Source organism: Larimichthys crocea, chromosome XXIV (genome assembly GCF_000972845.2).
Source record: "Larimichthys crocea isolate SSNF chromosome XXIV, L_crocea_2.0, whole genome shotgun sequence".
In the NCBI taxonomy this organism is placed as follows: Eukaryota; Metazoa; Chordata; class Actinopteri; family Sciaenidae; genus Larimichthys; species Larimichthys crocea.
This window is the reverse complement of record NC_040034.1, coordinates 5687023-5707512: the sequence shown is the minus strand read 5'-3', so window position 1 is coordinate 5707512 and position 20490 is coordinate 5687023. Positions and strand designations below refer to the sequence as shown.

The 20490-nt window shown below is 52.1% G+C and overlaps 3 protein-coding genes, 1 long non-coding RNA gene and 1 other non-coding gene across 6 annotated transcripts in view; 3 read left to right on the top strand and 2 right to left on the bottom strand.

Moving 5' to 3' along the window:
- Positions 1–2428: 2428 nt before the first annotated feature.
- psma3 (proteasome 20S subunit alpha 3) lies at positions 2429–7404 on the top strand. Its single transcript, XM_019254072.2, has 11 exons — positions 2429–2557; positions 3418–3500; positions 3611–3734; positions 3808–3909; positions 3994–4067; positions 5271–5343; positions 5507–5572; positions 5699–5745; positions 5872–5939; positions 7012–7076; positions 7228–7404. The coding sequence occupies exons 1-11, from the start codon at positions 2537–2539 to the stop codon at positions 7270–7272; spliced, it is 768 nt and encodes a 255-aa protein (XP_019109617.2). The 5' UTR covers positions 2429–2536; the 3' UTR covers positions 7273–7404.
- Positions 4074–5216, bottom strand: LOC113744562 (protein IWS1 homolog). Of its 2 annotated transcripts, none has more exons than XM_027274656.1 (3): positions 5204–5216; positions 4973–5092; positions 4074–4867 (listed from the first exon to the last, which is right to left on the bottom strand). In XM_027274656.1, exons 2-3 carry the CDS (start codon positions 5066–5068, stop codon positions 4685–4687), a joined length of 279 nt encoding a protein of 92 aa, XP_027130457.1. In that variant the 5' UTR covers positions 5069–5092; positions 5204–5216; the 3' UTR covers positions 4074–4684. The 2 variants fall into 2 exon arrangements, with proteins under 2 accessions (XP_027130457.1, XP_027130456.1); XM_027274655.1 differs by having other exon boundaries at positions 4973–5146; positions 5204–5214.
- LOC113744651 (small nucleolar RNA SNORD53/SNORD92) lies at positions 4217–4296 on the top strand. Its single transcript, XR_003461708.1, has one exon. It is a non-coding gene; the product is annotated as a small nucleolar RNA SNORD53/SNORD92 (small nucleolar RNA).
- Positions 7405–7522: 118 nt separating the features above from the next.
- On the bottom strand, positions 7523–8431 carry LOC113744563 (uncharacterized). Its single transcript, XR_003461641.1, has 2 exons — positions 8393–8431; positions 7523–8342 (listed from the first exon to the last, which is right to left on the bottom strand). It is a non-coding gene; the product is annotated as an uncharacterized LOC113744563 (long non-coding RNA).
- A 1320-nt stretch (positions 8432–9751) lies between these two features.
- Positions 9752–20490, top strand: part of arid4a (AT-rich interactive domain 4A) — a 12301-nt gene continuing 1562 nt past the window's right edge. The window contains exons 1-23 of the mRNA XM_027274654.1: positions 9752–9863; positions 11304–11354; positions 12099–12209; positions 12346–12411; positions 12493–12583; positions 12905–12984; positions 13066–13163; positions 13529–13661; positions 13748–13827; positions 13939–14015; positions 14501–14682; positions 14934–15006; positions 15097–15191; positions 15275–15372; positions 15672–15909; positions 16351–16562; positions 16738–16899; positions 17004–17085; positions 17204–17405; positions 17504–17566; positions 17640–19199; positions 19279–19374; positions 19877–20008. Coding sequence (XP_027130455.1) covers positions 11349–11354; positions 12099–12209; positions 12346–12411; positions 12493–12583; positions 12905–12984; positions 13066–13163; positions 13529–13661; positions 13748–13827; positions 13939–14015; positions 14501–14682; positions 14934–15006; positions 15097–15191; positions 15275–15372; positions 15672–15909; positions 16351–16562; positions 16738–16899; positions 17004–17085; positions 17204–17405; positions 17504–17566; positions 17640–19199; positions 19279–19374; positions 19877–20008 — 3937 coding nt within the window. The 5' untranslated portion in view covers positions 9752–9863; positions 11304–11348. The remainder of the gene's footprint in view (positions 9864–11303; positions 11355–12098; positions 12210–12345; positions 12412–12492; positions 12584–12904; positions 12985–13065; positions 13164–13528; positions 13662–13747; positions 13828–13938; positions 14016–14500; positions 14683–14933; positions 15007–15096; positions 15192–15274; positions 15373–15671; positions 15910–16350; positions 16563–16737; positions 16900–17003; positions 17086–17203; positions 17406–17503; positions 17567–17639; positions 19200–19278; positions 19375–19876; positions 20009–20490) is intronic.

Below are 20490 nucleotides of genomic sequence, written 5' to 3'. Positions count from 1 at the left end.
TGTTAAAGAAAGAGGAGGAGGTGTTAAAGAAAGAGGAGGTGTTGTTAAAGAAAGAGGAGGTGTTGGTAAAGAAAGAGGAGGTGGTGTTAAAGAAAGAGGAGGTGGTGTTAAAGAAAGAGGAGGTGTTGGTAAAGAAAGAGGAGGTGGTGTTAAAGAAAGAGGAGGTGGTGTTAAAGAAAGAGGAGGTGGTGTTGGTAAAGAAAGAGGAGGTGGTGTTAAAGAAAGAGGAGGTGTTGGTAAAGAAAGAGGAGGTGGTGTTAAAGAAAGAGGAGGTGGTGTTAAAGAAAGAGGAGGTGGTGTTAAAGAAAGAGGAGGAGGTGTTGGTAAAGAAAGAGGAGGTGTTAAAGAAAGAGGAGGTGGTAATGTTAGGGTAAATATTTCACCAGTAATACAGGTGCTGCATTATATCAGAAAACAAAGAGTGTTGTTGTATTACTGAACATCAGTGTCGTGCTCACTCACATAAGAAGTGTCGGCACATTAAGGGCGTGGTTGGTTACACGTCGGTTGTTGTTGTTAAAGATCTGCACACCCAGGGTGTGATGTAATAGCATGCTCTTAATGTGAAAGGAAGAGGAAGTGTAGGGCTCTTTCTTCCCAGGTTGCTGACCCCTTCCGATTGGAGACCGGAGCAGAGGACGGACATCGAGATGGACCAATAAGAGGAGAGCTAAGTTTAAACCACGGCTCCTCCCCTTCATCACCTTTAGACCAATAAGATAGTAGCACATTTCTGTATAAATACTTTGTTTACCTGTAAGTTACCTGTAACTTCTTTTTGGGGCGTTGGCTGCAGCAGCTCGCTCACGCTTAGAGTCAGTGAACTGTGGTTTCCAGAGCAAAGAGAGTCCACGTACATGCGTTTAATTCTTCAATGCTCAAATACATTTTTTAAAATGGACTTCCGACTTTGAGTTCTCCTTACTTGCAAAATAACGAACACGCTTAACAGTAAAGAAAGAGGAGGCGGTGTTAAAGAAAGAGGAGGTGGTGTTAAAGAAAGACGAGGTGGTGTTAAAGAAAGAGGAGGTGGTGTTAAAGAAAGAGGAGGTGTTAAAGAAAGGAGGTGTTAAAGCAAGAGGAGGCGTTAAAGAAAGAGGAGGCGTTAAAGAAAGAGGAGGCGTTAAAGAAAGAGGAGGTGTTAAAGCAAGAGGAGGTGTTAAAGAAAGAGGAGATGTTAAAGAAAGAGGAGGTGTTAAAGCAAGAGGAGGTGTTAAAGCAAGAGGAGATGTTAAAGAAAGAGGAGGTGTTAAAGCAGTGAAGTCCAACAGGGGGCGGTATGTGCAACACTAAGGATGCAGACTGCCGTTAAACAAAGAAGAAACAGCCAGTGTGTGCATGCAAACAAAGAGAGTTTTGGAAATGTGTTGGGAAAAGGGCAAAGAGCAAAAATCAAGCTATGGGTGGGTCAGTGAGGGAATAGCAGAGCAACTAAAAATAAAGGAAATAGAAGTCAGCCCAACAGTTCTGTGGACGACAATACCTGAATGGACATTACATGAAGCAAGTGTAGATCTAAAAATATGGGACATTAAAAGAAGAAATAAAACAGTGGACTTGGTACAAGAATTTTATAACTATACAGATGAAAAGTATGGGGAATATATGTACTTATATACAGACGGATCAAAAGAACCAATAACGAGCAGCAGTAGTGGTTCCTAGTCATAATAACAAAGTATTAAAAAGAACTTCAGATCATTTAAGTGTATATGCAGTGGAACTTTGTGCAATAGTATTGTCAGTAGAATGGGTGGAGGACAGGGCGGACAGGAAGATAATCATATGTAGTGATTCAATCTCATCACTCTTAAGCATTAAAAACAGAACAGCAAAATCACATCGGGAAATATTATATGAAATAATGGTGAGAACATCCAGATTAGCTCAGCAGGGGAGGGAAATAACATCCATGTGGGTACCAGGGTATCATTTAGGAATACAAGGACATGAAAAAGCAGATCAAATGGCAAAGGAGGCAGCAAAGAAAGAAGAGGTGGAAATGAAAGTAAAATGATCAAAAGCAGAAGGGAAAAGTTTAATATGGAAAGAAATAATTAATCCATGGAAACAATATTGGAAAATCCAGGAAAAGAGGAGACATGTATATAAACTACAGGATGAGGTGGGTGAGGTATCAGAGTGGAACAGGTGACCATGAGCAGACTAAGAACAGGTAAGCACAGTAAACTGAATAACACTCAGTATGTCAGGAAACATCATGGAGCATGTGATGGTTGTCATGGAGATGAAAGAGAGGAAGAGATGATGGCAGGCTGTGGAGGAGCAGTGACAGTGTAAACAGTTTATAAAGTTTAACAGAATGTGTGAATGTAGAGATGAGGAAACTCACACTGAGAGATCTGATCTGGTTAATAAAAAGAATTTAAAAACAACATGAAGAAGTAAAGTCCAGCAGGGGGCGGTATGTGCAACTATAAGGATGCAGACTGCCGTAAAACACCAAAGAAGAAGAAGAGGAAGAAGTGTGCGCATGCGTAGAGCGCGGTGAAAGCAGTTGGACCGCAGACCGAACATGAGCTCCATCGGAACCGGGGTGAGTTTCTGAACCGAGCTGTGTGTGACTGGCTGAGCGTCACAGTGTGTTCCCGCCACACACACACACTTTTATTCATGTTTATCTGCGGCTAGCTGCTGTTAGCTGCTGTTAGCTGCTGTTAGCTCCTGTTAGCTGCTGAGTCACTGCGAGGCCTGAGCTGAGCTAAGCTAAGCTAAGCTAAGCTAAGCTAAGCTAAGCTAAGCTAAGCGAAACTGAAAGTTCTTTTTTCTTTCAAATCGATTTAAATTAATTAAAACAAACAAACATCAAACTACAGCCCTCCGGAGTGACGTCACAGAAAGCTCACGTCATTAATGATGAATTAATTAATTAACCCTAAGGAAGCATGCTAATAGCTAGCTCTGCTAATGAGCTTCTCATTAACTTCACCTGTTTAATTAACCTGTTTAACTAACCAGTTTAACTAACCTGTTTAACTAACCAGTTTAACTAACCTGTTTAATTAACCTGTTTAACTAACCTGTTTAATTAACCTGTTTAATTAACCTGTTTAATTAACCTGTTTAACTAACCAGTTTAATTAACCTGTTTAACTAACCTGTTTAATTAACCTGTTTAACTAACCTGTTTAACTAACCTGTTTAACTAACCTGCGGATCAGCTGATCAACACACAGCAACTCTATGAAGTTTAAAATCTAAATGCTAACATGAAGTCTGTCTGTCTGTCTCTGTCTGTCTCTGTCTGTCTCTGTCTGTCTCTGTCTGTCTGTCTGTCTGTCTCTGTCTGTCTCTGTCTGTCTGTCTGTATCTGTCTGTCTGTCTGTCTCTGTCTGTCTGTCTGTCTGTCTGTCTCTGTCTGTCTCTGTCTGTCTGTCTCTGTCTGTCTGTCTGCAGTACGACCTGTCGGCCTCCACCTTCTCTCCTGATGGACGAGTGTTTCAGGTGGAGTACGCCATGAAGGCCGTGGAGAACAGCAGGTGAGCAGGTCACCTGACACAGGTCACCTGTCAGGTCAAGCTAAGTCTCAGTCCTGATTCCTGTGTGTGTGTGTGTGTGTGTGTGTGTGTGTGTGTGTGTGTTCGTTCAGCACGGCCATAGCGATTCGCTGTCAGGACGGCGTGGTGTTCGGGGTGGAGAAGCTTGTTCTGTCCAAGCTCTACGAGGAGGGCTCCAACAAACGCATCTTCAACATCGACCGACACGTCGGCATGGTAACCACACACACACACACACACAGAGGTTACAGGTTGTGACCATGTGATCATGTGATGTCACTTCCTCCAGGCGGTGGCGGGCCTGCTGGCTGACGCTCGCTCTCTGGCTGACGTAGCCCGAGAAGAAGCCTCCAGCTTCAGATCCAACTACGGACATGACATCCCACTGAAGGTTGGTCTCCCCTCCTTGTGACGGCTGGTGCCGGTTCTGACCCGACCATGACGTGACCGTTGTGTTTGTTTCCTGTTGTTGCAGCACCTGTCAGACAGAGTGGCCATGTACGTCCACGCCTACACGCTGTACAGCGCCGTGCGGCCGTTCGGCTGCAGGTGAGTCTCGGGATGGGCGGTTCATCACGGTAACGATGAATAAAGAGACAGACGGTCTCAGAGACAGACGGTCTCAGAGACAGACGATGACATCAGCTGACCTGTGATGCGTTCAGGAACATGGCGTCTGTCTGAACGTGATCAGTGGGGAGGGATGATGAGAGTCAGGAAGGTTTCGCTCACTGGACTGAACTCCTGTGATGTCACTTCCTCTTGGCTGTCTGACCAATCCCTGACTGCGCGCGCGCGCACACACACACACACACACACACACACACACACACACACACACACACGTACACACACGTACGTACGTCTTGGTGCATTCAGGTACAGACTGACACAGCGACTGTTCACCACATTAACAGCCTGTTCACTGACAGCCTGTTGATCTTCAGACTGACACACAAACATTTGGTGTGACGTCCTGCAGGTCATCACATTAATTATTAAAAATTTCACATCTCGCTAAAGTGTAAACATCCTGCTGAAACTTCACAGGAGAAGATGGAGCTTTTTGTAGTCCATCTTCTGAACTTGTAGTTTCAACAGACTACGTTGAAAACATCCGTCACATGATGAGCCTCGAGTCACCGCGGACGCTTTCCTCCACAGCTTTACTTGTTGTCCCTCACACTGTCGCTCACTTCATTGTCGCTCACCTCGCTGTCGTCGCTCACCTCGCTGTCGTCGCTCACCTCGCTGTCTTCGTTGTCGCTCACCTCGCTCTCGCTCACCTTGCTCACGTCGTTGTCGCTCACCTCACTCTCGCTCACCTTGCTCACGTCGTTGTCGCTCACCTCGCTCTCGCTGTCGTCGCTGTCGCTCACCTCGCTCTCGCTCACCTCGCTCTCGCTCACCTCGCTGTCGCTCACCTCGCTCTCGCTCACCTCGTTGTCGCTCACCTCGCTCTCGCTCACCTTGCTGTCTTCGTTGTCGCTCACCTCGCTGTCGTCGCTCACCTTGCTGTCTTCGTTGTCGCTCACCTCGCTCTCGCTCATCTTGCTCACGTCGTTGTCGCTCACCTCGTTGTCGCTCACCTCGCTCTCGCTCATCTTGCTCACGTCGTTGTCGCTCACCTCGCTCTCGCTCACCTCGCTGTCGTCGTTGTCGCTCACCTCGCTGTCGTTGCTCACCTCGCTGTCGTCGCTCACCTCGCTGTCGCTCACCTTGCTCACGTCGTTGTTGTTGTTCTCTCTCCAGTTTCATCCTGGGCTCGTATGATAAAGATGACGGTCCTCAGCTGTACATGGTCGACCCGTCCGGCATCTCATACGTGAGTCTGTTGTCATAGTGACGAGATGCTCTGTTAACATCACCGTGGTAACTGATTCTGCACCTCAAACCCACTCATCAGGACCGCATCGGTCACCATGGTCATGTCTGTTTTGTGAATATTTAAGTGTGTGTGTGTGTGTGTGTGTGTGTGTGTGTGTTAGGGTTATTGGGGTTGTGCCATCGGGAAAGCAAAACAAGCCGCCAAGACAGAGATCGAAAAACTACAGGTGAGTCCGAAAACACTTCCTGTTTTTAATTACGTGACAGGAAATGAAATGTTGTGACTGTCAGAATAAAAGACTTTAAAGATTGATTATTAATGAGTGATCAGCAACTGACTGTCTGTGTGTCAGATGAAGGAGATGACGTGCAGAGAGCTGGTCAAAGAGGTCGCCAAGATGTAAGTGAACGCATCACACACACAGGAGACAGTGAACGCATCACTGACATGTTGTTAAACAGGAAGTCATCAGTCGTACAGGCCCTGCCAAAATAAAAGCCTGGCCTGTCTGTCCTCTGCTTTCAGAATCTACATCGTTCATGACGAGGTGAAGGACAAAGCCTTCGAGCTCGAGCTCAGCTGGGTCGGAGAAGGTGAGAACTCGACCAATAAGAGCTCAGCACTTCTTCTGTGGCTGCTTCCTGTGTTTACTAACATGTTGGATCAGCTGATCACAGATCAGCAGCGAGGGATGATGAGAATCAGGAAGGTTTTGCTCACTGGACTGAACTTTTGTGATGTCACTTCCTCTTGACTGTCTGACCAATCCCTGAGCTCACACGCTCTAAAAAGGGCAGCCAATCACTTCACACCTACCTGCCGTCTACCTGCTCATAAAACGAAGCTTTAGTAGTTACGTGTCCGTCATGATCAGAGTGGTTTTCCTCTGAAGAAGGAAAGAAGCTTCAATGCTTCCTTTCCTATCTCCTTCAAAGGAAACACCAGACCATCCTTTACTAAAGGAAAGGAGGTGACGTAAAGTGCTGAGTCACTGAGAAGCAGAGCGTGTGGATATGAACATACGTGATGACGTCATGAAGTGTGTTCTGTTGTTGATTGTGGAGCTGCGTTCACACACAGCTGTTTGACAAACGTTGTGTAACCGTTGTCAGACGTTGTTAATAAGTTGTCCTGACCATTGAGATGAATGTAAAACATGAATGTGACGTCAGAGCGTCTGTAACTGTGACGGAGATCATGAAGTCAGCTGATCATTGATTAACGTGTGTGTGTGTGTGTGTGTGTGTGAGTGTGTGAAGTCAGATGATCATGGATCAGAACTTAACGTGTGTGTGAGTGGACCGGAGGCTGAGCAACTCTCACGGTGACACTTGGTTTACATCTTTATAAATCCTGCAAACGACACGCAGAGACCAACAACAACATGGAGCCGTTTGTAGTCCATCACACTACTTTGTAGTTTAACACACATCACCTCATGACGTCTCCTAACTCCTTATCACCTCTCCTTCACACCTTTCCTCAGAATACTGAACATCCAGGTCAAGGACGAGTGTTTAGTTTCTTCGGGATCAATAAACTATGAGTGGTTCGGACCCAGTCAGTGAGCAGGAAACACAGCGTCACCTTCTTCTTCGCTGATGCTTGTGTTGCCATGGTGATACCTCAGACTGACTGATTTCCTGTCTGTCTCTCTCTCTTCAGTCACAAATGGACGACACGAGCTCGTTCCCAAAGATGTCAGAGAGGAAGCCGAGAAATACGCCAAGGTGAGCACAACACACACACCTGTGTCTTTGGGTTCCTGCTGATCTTGGATCAGAACCTCACCGCTCTGTTCAGAGAATTTTACAGAACACACATTCATTGTGTGAGTGTTGAGTGAATTTAATCAGCTGAACGTGTGTGTGTGTTTTTCAGGACTCTTTGGAGGAGGAAGATGACTCTGATGAAGACAACATGTAGACCACTGACCTCCATCACATGACCTCCATTACATGACCCCTCCTCCTGTGTTTTTTATGTTTTCTACTTCCTGTTCACGTTGTTTGATTTGATGAATTTCAGCTTCGAAAATAAAAAAAGTTGAAAAACAGATTTTAGTAGCAGAACTTTGTTTTGGCCTTTTCTTACATATTATAATTAAAACCTTATTTCCAGTTTGTTTCACCACATGGAGAACGCAGCGTCACAGTTTGATCAAACAAATCCAGAGTTGACTGAAGAATGATGCCGGTGATTTATTGAAACAAACAGAAAATAAAACGCATCGATTGCACAAGATAAAATATTTTACAACTGGCAGGACGACAGCGACAGACAGAGCCCACACAGCTTCACCTGCTGCGTCTGAACGTGTTCGCTGGTTTGCCTTCTCCCCTGATGCATGATGGCCAGCTGGCACCATCACCACCTGTACAGGACGGCACCATCACCTCCTGTAAAGAGCAGCACCATCACCACCTGTACAGGACGGCACCATCACCTCCTGTAAAGGTTGGCACCATCACCTCCTGTAAAGGTTGGCACCATCACCACCAGTACAGGACGGCACCATCACCTCCTGTAAAGGTTGGCACCATCACCTCCTGTAAAGGTTGGCACCATCACCACCAGTACAGGACGGCACCATCACCTCCTGTAAAGGTTGGCACCATCACCTCCTGTAAAGGTTGGCACCATCACCACCAGTACAGGACGGCACCATCACCTCCTGTAAAGGTCGGCACCATCACCTCCTGTAAAGGTTGGCACCATCACCTCCTGTAAAGGTTGGCACCATCACCACCAGTACAGGACGGCACCATCACCTCCTGTAAAGGTTGGCACCATCACCTCCTGTAAAGGTTGGCACCATCACCTCCTGTACAGGGCGGCACCATCACCTCCTGTAAAGAGCAGCACCATCACCTCCTGTACAGGAGGGCACCATCACCTCCTGTACAGGGCGGCACCATCACCTCCTGTAAAGAGCGGCACCATCACCTCCTGTACAGGAGGGCACCATCACCTCCTGTAAAGAGCGGCACCATCACCTCCTGTAAAGAGCGGCACCATCACCTCCTGTAAAGAGCGGCACCATCACCTCCTGTAGACGGTGCACTCACAAAAGACAATGTAAAAAATGGAATTCAAATGAACCTTAATGTGGCTCTGACACAGATTCTGTAATTGATTATTAATTAATGATTTATTGACAGAGGTGAGGACAGTCTGAATGTTTATGAACAGTCTGTCAGCACATCAACTTCAATTAATGAGTCTCACTGATGATGTTGGATAGACAGACCCGGTCCTGGTTCTAAACCTGTGTCAGACAGACCCGGTCCTGGTTCTAAACCTGTGTTAGATAGACCCGGTCCTGGTTCTAAACCTGTGTCAGACAGACCCGGTCCTGGTTCTGGACCTGTATCAGACAGACCCGGTCCTGGTTCTGGACCCGTGTCAGACAGACCCGGTCCTGGTTCTGGACCCAGCCTCCTCTCGGCGGGTCGTTTGTTTTCACATTCCGGAGCAGGAAGAGACATATATGGCTCTGCCGACGTCCTCCTCCTGTTACGTAAACGCAGCGATGTTCCCGCCCCCTCCAGTTCTTTACAAACGGCGCCACAAACACACACACCGGGTTCCGTTAAACCGCCCTTTGGTCACGTGACTGTCGTTAAACGGAGTTCTGGTCTCGTGGGCTCGGTGCTCGGCTCCTCTGAGGTGAGCCCGGCCGCGCGGTCCTCGCAGTGACGTCGCTCACGAGGAGCCCGCTCAAACCAAACTTCACTCAAAGAACCGCTGACTGAACGTTCACAGCGGCCGTAAGCCGGTTCTGGACGGGACGGAACCGAACCTCGAACCTTAAACAGAGCCACAACACCCCCCCTTCACACCGGCACACCTGTCACCACGACACGCAGCTCGGACCGGAACACAAATCCAACTTTAGTTCACCGTTTCCTATTTCCGGTTCTGACGGGCCAACACATGAAGGCGGTGTTAGACGTGACCCGGCACGAGTGTTCCGAACTTTCTGACATGAGCTTGTTAATGATGCGTTAATGAATCAGCTGCAGCTCTGCCAGGCTCGGTACCGATCACGTGTCGTGTCCGTGCCTCGCGCAGCCCGCCGTTAACGCGGCCGCTTTTTGAACGCAGTTCGGCGCACGCAGCCACGGCACGTATCGGGGCGGGGCTTCCGACAGCGTCAATACAGACAAGGAAGCCCCGACAGCCAATCACGACGCTCCGCTGCTGGGAACAAAATGCGCGAGGCCAATCGCGATGTCCAGTGGCGGGTTTTCTCCGGATCTCTGCTCTGATTGGACAGTCACCCAGCAGATGCCGTCATTTCCCTTGTGGCGCCGCGTTCGTATCGACCAATCGCGGCGCCAGAAGAGGTATGTCCAATTAAAATCGAGGAATCGCTCGACCAATCGGATTACTCCGTTGCGACCACCGCTGTCGCGGCAGCCAATCACGTGTGGCAAACAGAGCTCGGGCTCAACAGCTTGTTGTTCGTGTGTCGCTTTGCCAGCCGAGCGGAGGAAGCAGCCGCGGCCGCGAATGTAAGTAGAACCCTCCACATTCCGTCCGGAACCGAACCAAAACTTGAAACGGGTCAAACGAGCGGCAGGTCAGGGGCACCGCGCGGGGTGAACGTTACCGGGGAGGCCGGGGCGGTCCGGTCCGTCCCGCGGTGCCGAGCTGAATTGAATGGCAGCGGCAGTGGAGAAATGTGAAGCCTTTGTGGAGCCGAGTATTAAATAAATAAACACGAACTGTGGGCTCGGTCCACGGCACCGCCTCCGGGACTCCGGGACAAACTTAGTGGCGGCTGTAGCGGGAGCTCGCGCTGAGCTCGGTTCTGCTCGGTTCTGCTCGGACGGGTTAAATCGCCATATGATCACAACTAGCTACCGCCGCTAGTTAGCCAACTAGCTAAATTTAGCTCGGACAGAGAAGCGAGCTCCGCTTCCGGTCCCGGACAGACCGACTCGGTTCGCTCAGTTCGGGTCGGGACTCGGTTCTGTTTCACGGGCTCTCCCCGGTTCTGGCCGTTAGCAGCCGGAGGTCGGGGAGGTAAAGTTAGCCGAGCTAGCAGAGCTGACATGGCGAGCCGTCATGGCGACGTGACTCAGAGGAGCGGAGCGGGAAGGAGGAGAGGAGGAGGAGAGGAGAGGAGAAGGAGGAGAGGAGAAGGAGAGAGGAGAGGAGGAGAGAGGAGCGGGAAGGAGGAGAGGAGAGGAGGAGAGAGGAGCGGAGGAGAGAGGAGAGGGGAGCAGAGAGGAGAGGAGAAGGAGGAGAGGAGAGGAGGAGAGAGGAGCGGAGGAGAGAGGAGCGGGAAGGAGGAGAGAGGGGGAGAGAGGAGCTCTCGACGGAGAGAGGGACGGAGAAGAGAGATGAGGAGAGAGGGCGTAGGAGGAGGGGGGAAGAGGAGAGGAGAGAGAGGGGGAGAGGAGAGGAGGAGGAGAGAGAGGAGGAGAAGAGAGAGGAGGAGAGGGCAGAGGAGGAGAGAGGGGAGAGAGGAGCAGAGGAGAGAGGGGAGAGAGGAGCAGAGGAGAGAGGAGGAGAGGGGGAGAGAGGAGCTCTGAGAGGAGAGAGGAGCAGGGAGAGGAGAGAGAGAGGAGAGGGGGAGAGAGGAGCAGAGGAGAGAGGAGGAGAGGGGGAGAGAGGAGCTCTGAGAGGAGAGAGGAGCAGGGAGAGGAGAGAGAGGGGGAGAGAGGAGCAGAGGAGAGAGGAGAGGCTCCTCTCAACTCTGCAGCTATTTCACGCACAGCCCACTGAACCAGCGGAGTTAGTGAAGCTGTTTGTGCCACATATCTGATCTGATCGAGGTGGAGGAGGAGGTGGAGGAGGAGGTGGTGGAGGTGGAGGAGGAGGAGGAGGCCGGGACAGAGTGCCGGAGTGGACCTCAGGACAGTTTGACAGTCTGTCCCGGTCTGTCCTCTGCTCTGTCCCGGTCTGTCCTCTGGTCTTTAACCACAGCTCATCTTTGTGTCTTTCAGTGATTCACACTGTTTCGAGCTGGACTCCCTCAAATAACCGGAGAGATGAAGGTGAGTGTCTGACACAAACTGCAGACCAGGTCCGAGCTCCGGGATCCGGCTGTAAACCGGGCTCTGATGGTTCTGGACTGGTCTTTGTCCAGTTTGACAGAACATGATGAGTGTAATCAGCTGATCCGTTAAGAGGAGCCGTTCAGACCTGTTGGATGACTCGATGGTCCTTCAGGTGGTTCTGATGTTTGGTTTGGACCGGCACTCGCTCCGGGCTCACACCAAAACAAATATGGCAACTTAACGAAGCCGGACTCTGATCCGGTCTCTGGGCCGAGTTCTGGTCATGTACTGTGTGAAAACAAACCGTGAGGACAGTCTGACAGGAGACAACACAGAACCAGGTCCAACTGAGACCACACACACACACATAGAGCAGGTACAAAGACACACACGTAGAGTCAACAAGGAAGAGCAAGAAAAACCTTGAGGACACCTTGAACAGAACCCGGGTCATGTGGGTTAGGGTCCAGGTTCTGTTCAGTGTCAGGTTTGGTTCAGTGTCTGAGCCCTTCAAAGTCAGCTGAGCCAGGTGAGTGTGCAGGTGTGCTGACGTCACTGACAGGCAGAGGAGACCTGACACATGGCCTGCTAACGTTTAAATAACGTTGTTCAGTTGTTGATGTCACAGAGACCAAAAAATACTGAACCAGAACTCTGATGATCAGAACATCAGTCTGGATCCACCGGTGTGGTCGGCTGCAGTGCATGCTGGGAGTGTGAGTCCTGATGTGTGTTTTTCAGGCAGCAGACGAGCCTGCCTACCTGACAGTCGGGACGGACGTCAGCGCCAAGTACAGAGGAGCCTTCTGCGAGGCTAAGATCAAGACGGTGAAACGCATGGTGAAGGTCAAGGTAAGATCGCCACGGACAGGTAGTCTACGTTGTTGACGTCTGTCCTGGTTCTCAGATCTGATGTCGTCCAGTTCAGAATGAGGTCTGTCTCTGTCAGACAGGAAGTCCCTCACCTTCGTCCTCTCTGTGTCTCCAGGTAACTCTGAAAGGTGAGAGTACATCCCAGGTGGTGCAGGACGACCAGGTGAAAGGACCTCTGAGGGTAAGACGACGATGATTATTGTGTGTGTGTGTGTCTGTGTGTTCCCGTGGAAACCTGTGAGTAAACAGACTGTGCCCTCAGGTGGGCTCCACCGTGGAGGTGAAGACTAACGAGGGTCTGTCGAGCGAGGCTATCATCAGTAAGCTGACGGACGCCAGCCTCTACACCGTGGGTGAGTCTCTGCTGACAGCTGATTGGCTGAGGAAGCGCGATGAAGCTGAGAAAGTTTTCACTCAATGAGCTTATGATGTCACGTGATGTCACATCTTCTCTTGGCTGTCTGACCAATCCTGTGAAGGAAGGACAGGAGGTGGAGTGGACTGGGCCGTAAACAGACAGTTGACTTTTATTTTGGAGGGACTGCTTTATTTGTGGTTGGACAGTGAGCATGCGTGGAGGCGGGGCAGAGAGACTTGACCCTCCTCTCTTATTGGCTGTGTGAAGTAAAGGAGGCGTGACAGGAAATAGATGTCATTTCCTGTTTGTCTTTCAGTGTTTGATGATGGCGATGAGAAGACACTCCGTCGGACGTCACTGTGTCTGAAAGGAGAGAGACACTTTGCAGAGAGCGAGGTGAGTGAGGCGGCCGGAGGGACGACTCCTCTGTACCCTTCCACCCCTGATCTAACGTCCTCTTCCTGTCCCCGCCCTCAGACTCTGGACCAGCTGCCGCTGACCAACCCCGAACACTTCGGCACGCCGGTCATCGGCAAAAAGTCGAACCGCGGCGGGCGGCGTTCGTCTCAGGCTGTGTGAGTTTAAACTTCTTGTTCATACAACATGTGACTGATAACAAACAATGACTGAATGTTTGAGGCACCCTGGACCAGAATAAACCGGGTCAGACTGGGTCAGACCGTGCCCGTGCATGCTGTGCATGGTGGGAAAGAAACTCTGTGACCTGCGGCAGAGAAGATTTGGAAAAACGTTTCAAAATAAAACACCCTGTGTTCACTTCTTCCTTGTGAAGAACGTGAACCAGAAACACACAGTCTGAAGAGAGGAACGTTTCAGGAACGTTTCAGGAATGTTTCAGGAGCAACTCAGCCACTTCATGTTTACTATAAACTGGAGTACTGACTGTCTGTCTCTCCTCCCTCACCTGTCTGTCTCTCAGGGCCGATGAGGAGAATGAGTCTTCGTCCAGTGAGGATGAGGAGGAGGACAGGAGGCGCCTGAACGATGAGTTGTTGGGGAAGGTGTGCAGCATCGAGGACGGGGAGGAGCCCAGCAGCTGGTACCTGGCTCTGGTAAACACGCCCCCTTCTCTCTGATTGGTTGAAGCAGAGTTAACGAGGTCAGACTGTCAGACTGAGCGATGATGTCACTTCCTCAGGTGGTGTCTCCGAGCTGTAACGATGAGCTGCAGGTGAAGAAGGATCAATGTCTTGTCCGAAACTTCAGCGACGCCAAGTTGTGAGTGACCGACAGCTGAAATAATTATTGATGATTGATCTGTGACCACAAACGCATCAGCTGTCTCACCCTGCTGTCCTCCTGTCCTCCTGTCCTCCTGTCCTCCTGCAGCTACACGGTGGCGAGGAGACACGTCCACACCGTCGGCTCCCTCAGCTCCACTAAGTCAGAGTTCTTCAACAGGAGAGGTGAGACACTACAACTCCCACAATGCACCGGGACACCAACTCACCAGTCAGAGCTCAACACTCTGTTTTCTGCCTTTCCTCTTTCTCCTCCTCCTCTCCCTCTTTCCCCTCTTTCTCCTCTTTCTTCTCTCCCTCTTACTCATCTTTCTCCTCCTCCTCTCCCTCTTTCTCCTCTTTCTCATCCTCTCCCTCTTTCCCCCTTTACTCCTCTTTCTCCCCCTCCTCCTCTCCCTCCTCCTCCTCTCCCTCTTTCTCCTCTTTCTTCTCTCCCTCTTTCTCCTCTTTCTCCTCCTCTCCCTCTTTCCCCTCTTACTCCTCTTTCTCCTCCTCCTCCTCTCCCTCTTTCCCCTCTTTCTCCTCTTTCTTCTCTCCCTCTTTCTCCTCTTTCTCCTCCTCTCCTTCCTCCTCCTCTCCCTCTTTCTCCTCTCCCTCTTACTCCTCTTTCTCCTCCTCCTCCTCTCCCTCTTTCTCCTCTTTCTCCTAAGGTTTTGAAGCAGCCCAGGTGTTTTTGAGGAGCAGGGAGGTTCCAGATGTTTGGAAAATGGACATGAGTCAGATTCTGGACTCGTCATCCAGTGATGAAGACGAGGATGATGAAGAGGAGAAGGAAAGCGATGAGGATGAGGAGGATGAGGAGAAGAAGAAGAAGAAACACATCAAGGAGGAGGTGACACCAGATGGGGCGGGGTCAGATGTTTACCTGAGGGGCGGGTTCAGATGTTTACCTGCGGGGCGGGGTCAGATGTTTACCTGAGGGGCGGGGTCAGATGTTTACCTGAGGGATGGGGTCAGATGTTTACCTGCGGGGCGGGGTCAGATGTTTACCTGAGGGATGGGGTCAGATGTTTACCTGTGGGGCGGGGTCAGATGTTTACCTGAGGGATGGGGTCAGATGTTTACCTGTGTGTCTCTGTGCAGCCTGAAGAGGAGCTGGATCCAGAGGAGAGGGACCTTTTCCTGCAGCAGCTCTACAAGTTCATGGAGGACCGAGGTGAGACCCAGACTCAGACTGTCCTGCAGGACTCACTGGTTCTGGTTCAGGTTCTAGACCTGGTGCTGACTGAATGTTTCTGTTTTTCAGGCACTCCGATCAACAAGCCTCCGGTTCTGGGTTATAAGGACCTGAACCTGTTCAAGCTCTTCAGACTGGTCTATCAGCTGGGGGGCTGCCACAAGGTGAGTCCAGTCTGTCTAACACCGCCTAACGAGCCGGTCTCGGGTCAGGACCTGGATCTGACCTCTTTACCTGTCTGTTGTAGATCGAGTCTGGGACCATTTGGAAGCAGGTCTACATGGATCTGGGGATCCCCGTCCTGAACTCTGCTGCATCCTACAACGTCAAGACGGCCTACAGGAAGTAAGAACACACCCTCAGTCCTGGTCTCAGTCCTGGTCTCAGTCCTAGTTGTGTCATAGATCAGCTGATCGTGATAAGAAGTGTCATAGTTACAGTTAGCTGTGGAGCTAACAGAGCTAACCGTGGAGCTCGATTGTCATTGGTCGATTGTCATTGGTCATGCTGTCACTGGTCGATTGTCAGCGGCAGCTCATCTGATTAGTGATTTACTTTGTATTTAGAAATTCACGTTAACTTCCTCTGTGGTGAACTACATTACCCATCAGCCCCCTGGTTCACTGTTTGTACCTGTCTGTCAGGTACCTGTGCGGATTTGAGGAGTACTGCCGCTCCGCCTCCATCACCTTCAGGACCATCCACCACAACAACCCCCGCCCTCCCACCGCTCTGGCCAATCAGAAGCCAGTGGGGGCGGAGCTTAAAGAGCCCTCCATGCCTCCTGTGAAGGCGGAGCCTGTTGATGACAAGCTGGAGGAGGTGGAGTCAGAGAGTGACAGCGAGAAGGGGGAGGTGAAGGAGAGACATTCGTCCCCAAGGGTGAGCCTTTTGTCCAAGTCAATGGTCAATGGTGAAGGTCTGGAGTTTTCAGGAGCCTCTGATGTCTGATGCTCTGATATTTATTGATCATTAAAGACTCAACGTTCATCAGGAGAGTCTGAGTCTGTTGGACTCATGCTGGTGGTCAGACTTTAAACCTCTACAGACAACACCACAAATACTGAACGCCCAGAACCAGACACAGACCTCGAGGTCCACGGCTGACCCAGACTAACTACCGCAGAACCTCGATGTCTACGCCTGACCCAGACTAACTACCGCAGGACCTCGAGGTCCACGCCTGACCCAGAGTACACAGACCCAGAGATTAGTTAGGGTCCTGGTCCTTAATGACGTACACTGACTTTATGGTTTAAAGTGACTGCTGATGGAGAGAGAGTCAACTGTCTGTCTGCGCCTTGTCCTGTCTGTCTGTTTCAGGGGAGGAGGAGGTGTGTAGGGAGTCAGATGAAGGCAGAGAGAGAGTCACCCTCCAGACCAGAGAAGAGAGGAGGAGGAGGAGGCCCGGAGGAGCAGAGAGAGATGAGGAGACGCAGCAACAGAAGGATGGACGACTCAGAGAAAGGCTCTGAGGAAGAGGAGGACGACGACGATGAAGACGAGGAGGAGGCAGAGAGGAGGCGAGGAGAGCGGTGAGTCCAAACATCAGTGATGGCACTGAAGTACTCGGATACTTTTGTGAAGTAGTAGTACATAGAGAGTACTGCTGAGGATGATGCCAAAGAGACTAAACTCAGGGCAAACGCCTGTGTGTGTGTCTTTGTGTGTGTGTGTGTCTCTGTGTGTGTGTGTGTGTGTGTGTGTTAGGACTGAGGGTGAGGAGGACGAGGACTCTCTGACGGGGACGAAGGTTCGGGTGAAGTACGGTCGAGGAAAGACTCAGAAGATCTACGAGGCTCACATCAAGAAGACGGACATGGACAATGGAGAACAGTTCTACCTGGTCCACTACTACGGCTGGAACGTCAGGTCGGGTCTAAGGGGTTCTAAGGGTGTTTGAAATCAGCGTAGAGGTCATGTGACGTCGGGGTGGAGTCTGTCCTGACACAGGTGTGTGTGTGTGTGATCCACAGGTACGATGAGTGGGTGAAGGCTGACCGGATCATCTGGCCCGTGGAGAAAGGAACCAAGAAGAGACAGAGGAAGAAGGTGAAGGTGAGTGCCATGAGGTCATGTGACCACTTCACCTGTCACTCACAGAATCACCGTAACAACAAGTGATGAGTTTGGGTAACTGTGAATGAGTCCAGTTTGTCTCTGTCCGTCTCGACAGAACAAAGACGAGTCTGAGCGAGACAAAGACGAGGAGAAAACGCCGTCCACGGTGAAACCTGCCGGAGCGAAGCGTGGCCGTCCTCAGATCAGAACCACGCCCACCGGCCTGGCTGGACGCAGTGTCTCCAAGACGCCGAGCAACGAGGGCCGGTCCAACGGCAAGAGGATGGAGACACCATGCAACATGTCCAACGGAGACAGTAAGACGCACTGAGCATGCTCAGACCTGTTATTAGATGAAAACAGTTTGACCCGTCTGTCCTCTGACCCGTCTGTCCTCTGACCCGTCTCTCTGCAGACACACCTCGCAGGAGGACAAGGAGGACGTCGGGCATGTACGACTCGGACCGAGCGTCCAACGGTGAGTACAGTCCACTTCCTATTTGCTGTCTCCTGTTTCCTGTCTCGCTCTGACTGTCTTCTGTCTCCTGCAGAGGAGTCTGGAAACTCGTCAGAGGACAGCGAATCAGAAGACCCGCCGGACAAAAAGCCGTCGCCATGGCGAGGGAGGAGTGAAGCCCCACCCTGCCAGGAGGAGGAGGAAGAGGAGGAGGAGGAGGAAGAGGAGGAAGAGGAGGAGGAGGAGGTGGTGAAGGAGAAGGAGCCGAGTGAGGTTGCTCATGTCTCGACAACCGCTGCCGACAACACCGTTGACACAGAAACAACGGGTCAGCTGCCCACCGCCACTGCACCACCGTGTCCCAGCATGCCTCAGGAGACGGCTGACAAACTCCTGAGCCAATCAGAGAAGAAGGAGGCGGGGCAGGGGGAGGAGCCTGCAGTAGAAGCCGCCATGTTGCCCATTTACCTAGACAAGGAGAATAAGACGTCGTCTGTCCAGGAGAAGAACAAGACGTGTCCTGGACAGGAAGTGATCACCAAGACGTCCCCCAGCAGGATGTCACCTCTGCCCGCCTCGACCACCGACAGACACAAGACGTCTCCTGAGAAGCAGCCTCACGTGTCTCTGCCTCCGCCCGCCCCCACAGATGAGGAGGACAGCAGCTCCACCCCTCTGTCCTCGCCCAAGGTCAAAGGTCGCAGGGCGAACGTCAGGGAGACAGGCTCTGAAACTCCTCCCAGAATCCCCCTCTGCACACCCGCCGCCAGCCCCTCCCACGTCTCTGCTCTGTCATCTCCTCCTCGTAGCGTCCTGAAGAGACAGGACGAGCCCATGGTGCTCCTGCGCTGCCTCCGTCCGGAGTCCCTTGCCGCTGACTCGGACACAGACTCCGCCACTGAGGAGGAGGCAGAGCCAGAGGAGGAGGCGGCGGCAGGGCCTGATGAGAGGAGCAATGCCGCGCTCAAACGGAAGGTGTCCGAGCAGCGAGTGGTGGACAAGAAGCTCCGCCCAGACCGGAGGCAGGAGGAGGCCACGCCTCCTAAAACCCCGCCCAAGATGGCTGCTGGAGCTTCACCCAAAGCCCTCTCCTCTCCTCTGAGGCGGGCGGAGTCAGAGAGGAGGAGCGAGCCAACGAAGGCAGGGGAATGGCCCCGCCTAGCCGAGGAGACGCCGAGGGAGGTGTTGGAGGAGCGTCTGTCAGGCGCAGAGGAGAGGGCTTTGACACCTCCCCCCGTCGTGGAGGCGCAGGGCCCCGCCCCCTGCGAGGACCTGGAGCCGCAGATCGGCCCTGAGGCGCTCGTCTGCCACGAGGTGGACCTGGACGACCCCGATGAGAAGGAGAAGCCGTCCCCCTCCCCATCGCCGGAGCACCTCCTCCTGATGATGAGGGAGCCACAACAAGCCCCGCCCCCTCTGCCTCCCCTCGTCCACGCCCCCCCCCACCTCCCCCAGACTCAGGTCAGGCCCTTCCTGCCAACCGCCACTCCCAGCTCCGCCCCCCGCCCCGAGGAGGTCCACCCAGCCCAGAGCGCCACCGAGGAGGAGAGAGGAGCAGCGAGGGCGGAGCAGGAAGGAGACTCCAGCCCTGGGTGTGACGGCAGTGCCTCCTCCTCCACCTCCCTGCTGTCCCTGCAGGAGACCAAGGACCGAGGTAAGACCGGGACAGGGCATGCTGGTCTCTGCTGGTCTCTGCTGGTCTCTGACACTAACCTCTGACCTTTGACCTGCAGGTCAGAAGAGAGTTCTGGACTGTAACCTGAGCCCGACAGCAAAGAAACAGAAACGGAACCAGAAACGACCGAACACACCTGGAAAGAACGGAGCAGGTGAGCAGCTGTCTGTCTCTGTCTGACTGTCTGACTCTCTCTCTGCCTGTCTGACTGTCTCTCTGCCTGTCTGTCTGTCTCTCTCTCTGTCTGTCTGACTGTCTCTCTCTGTCTGTCTGTCTCTCTGCCTGTCTGACTGTCTCTCTCTGTCTGTCTCTCTCTCTGCCTCTGTCTGACTGACTCTCTCTGTCTGTCTGACTGTCTCTCTCTGTCTGTCTGTCTCTCTGTCTGTCTGACTGTCTCTCTCTGCCTGTCTGACTGTCTCTCTCTGTCTGTCTCTCTCTCTGCCTCTGTCTGACTGACTCTCTCTGCCTGTCTGACTGTCTCTGTCTGTCTGACTGTCTCTCTCTGTCTGTCTGTCTCTCTCTGTCTGTCTCTCTCTGCCTGTCTGACTCTCTCTCTCTCTCTCTCTCTCTGCCTGTCTGATTGTCTCTCTCTGTCTGACTGTCTCTCTCTCTCTCTGTCTGTCTGACTGTCTCTCTCTCTGCTTGTCTGTCTGCAGGTCACAGCAGTGACAGTGAGGATCAGTCTCAGAAGTCTCAGAAGTCTCGTTGTCCGTCTCTGTCGTCTCCGCACAGCAAAGACAAACACAACTTCTCTCCTCAGAGGACGTACAAGTGGACCTTCCAGCTCGGTGAGACAGACAGACAGACAGACTGACTTCATGTTACTTGAAAGGAGGCAACACTGACTGTCTCCTCCTCCTCCTCCTCCTCCTCCTCCTCCTCTCTCTCCCTCTTCCTCCCTCCCTCTCTCTCCTCCTCCGCGAGGGAGGGAGAGAGGCAAAGAGAGAGGAGGAGCGAGAGATGTGAGGGTAGGAGGAGGAGGCTGGAGGAGGAGGAGGAGGAGGAGGAGGGCGAGGGCAGGGAGGCGAGAGCGAGGAGGAGGAGGAGGAGGAGGATAGAGCGAGGCGAGGGAGGGAGAGGAGGCGGAGGAGGGCGAGAGAGGGAGGCGAGAGAGGAAGAGAGCGGAGGAGGCCGTGAGAGAGGGAGGGAGGAAGCGAGGGGAGGAGGTGGAGGAGGAGGAGGGGAGGGAGGGGTAGGAGGAGAGGCGGCGGAGGAGGCGGCGTGAGGAAGAGGGAGAGAGGGAGGAGCGGAGAGAGCGAGCGAGGAGGGG

Excerpts from the sequence above, each read along its gene's own strand:
- psma3 (XM_019254072.2), top strand. The coding sequence starts at position 2,537 with ATGAGCTCCATCGGAACCGGG. Across the intron at positions 3,735-3,807 it reads TCGACCGACACGTCGGCATG|GCGGTGGCGGGCCTGCTGGC; the intron begins GTAACCACACAC and ends CACTTCCTCCAG. Across the intron at positions 5,746-5,871 it reads GTCAAAGAGGTCGCCAAGAT|AATCTACATCGTTCATGACG; the intron begins GTAAGTGAACGC and ends CTCTGCTTTCAG.
- LOC113744562 (XM_027274655.1), bottom strand. The coding sequence starts at position 5,122 with ATGAGCGAGAGCGAGGTGAGCGACAACGAGGTGAGCGACAACGACGTG. Across the intron at positions 4,868-4,972 it reads GCAAGGTGAGCGAGAGCGAG|GTGAGCGACAACGACGTGAG; the intron begins GTGAGCGACAAC and ends AGCGAGAGCGAG.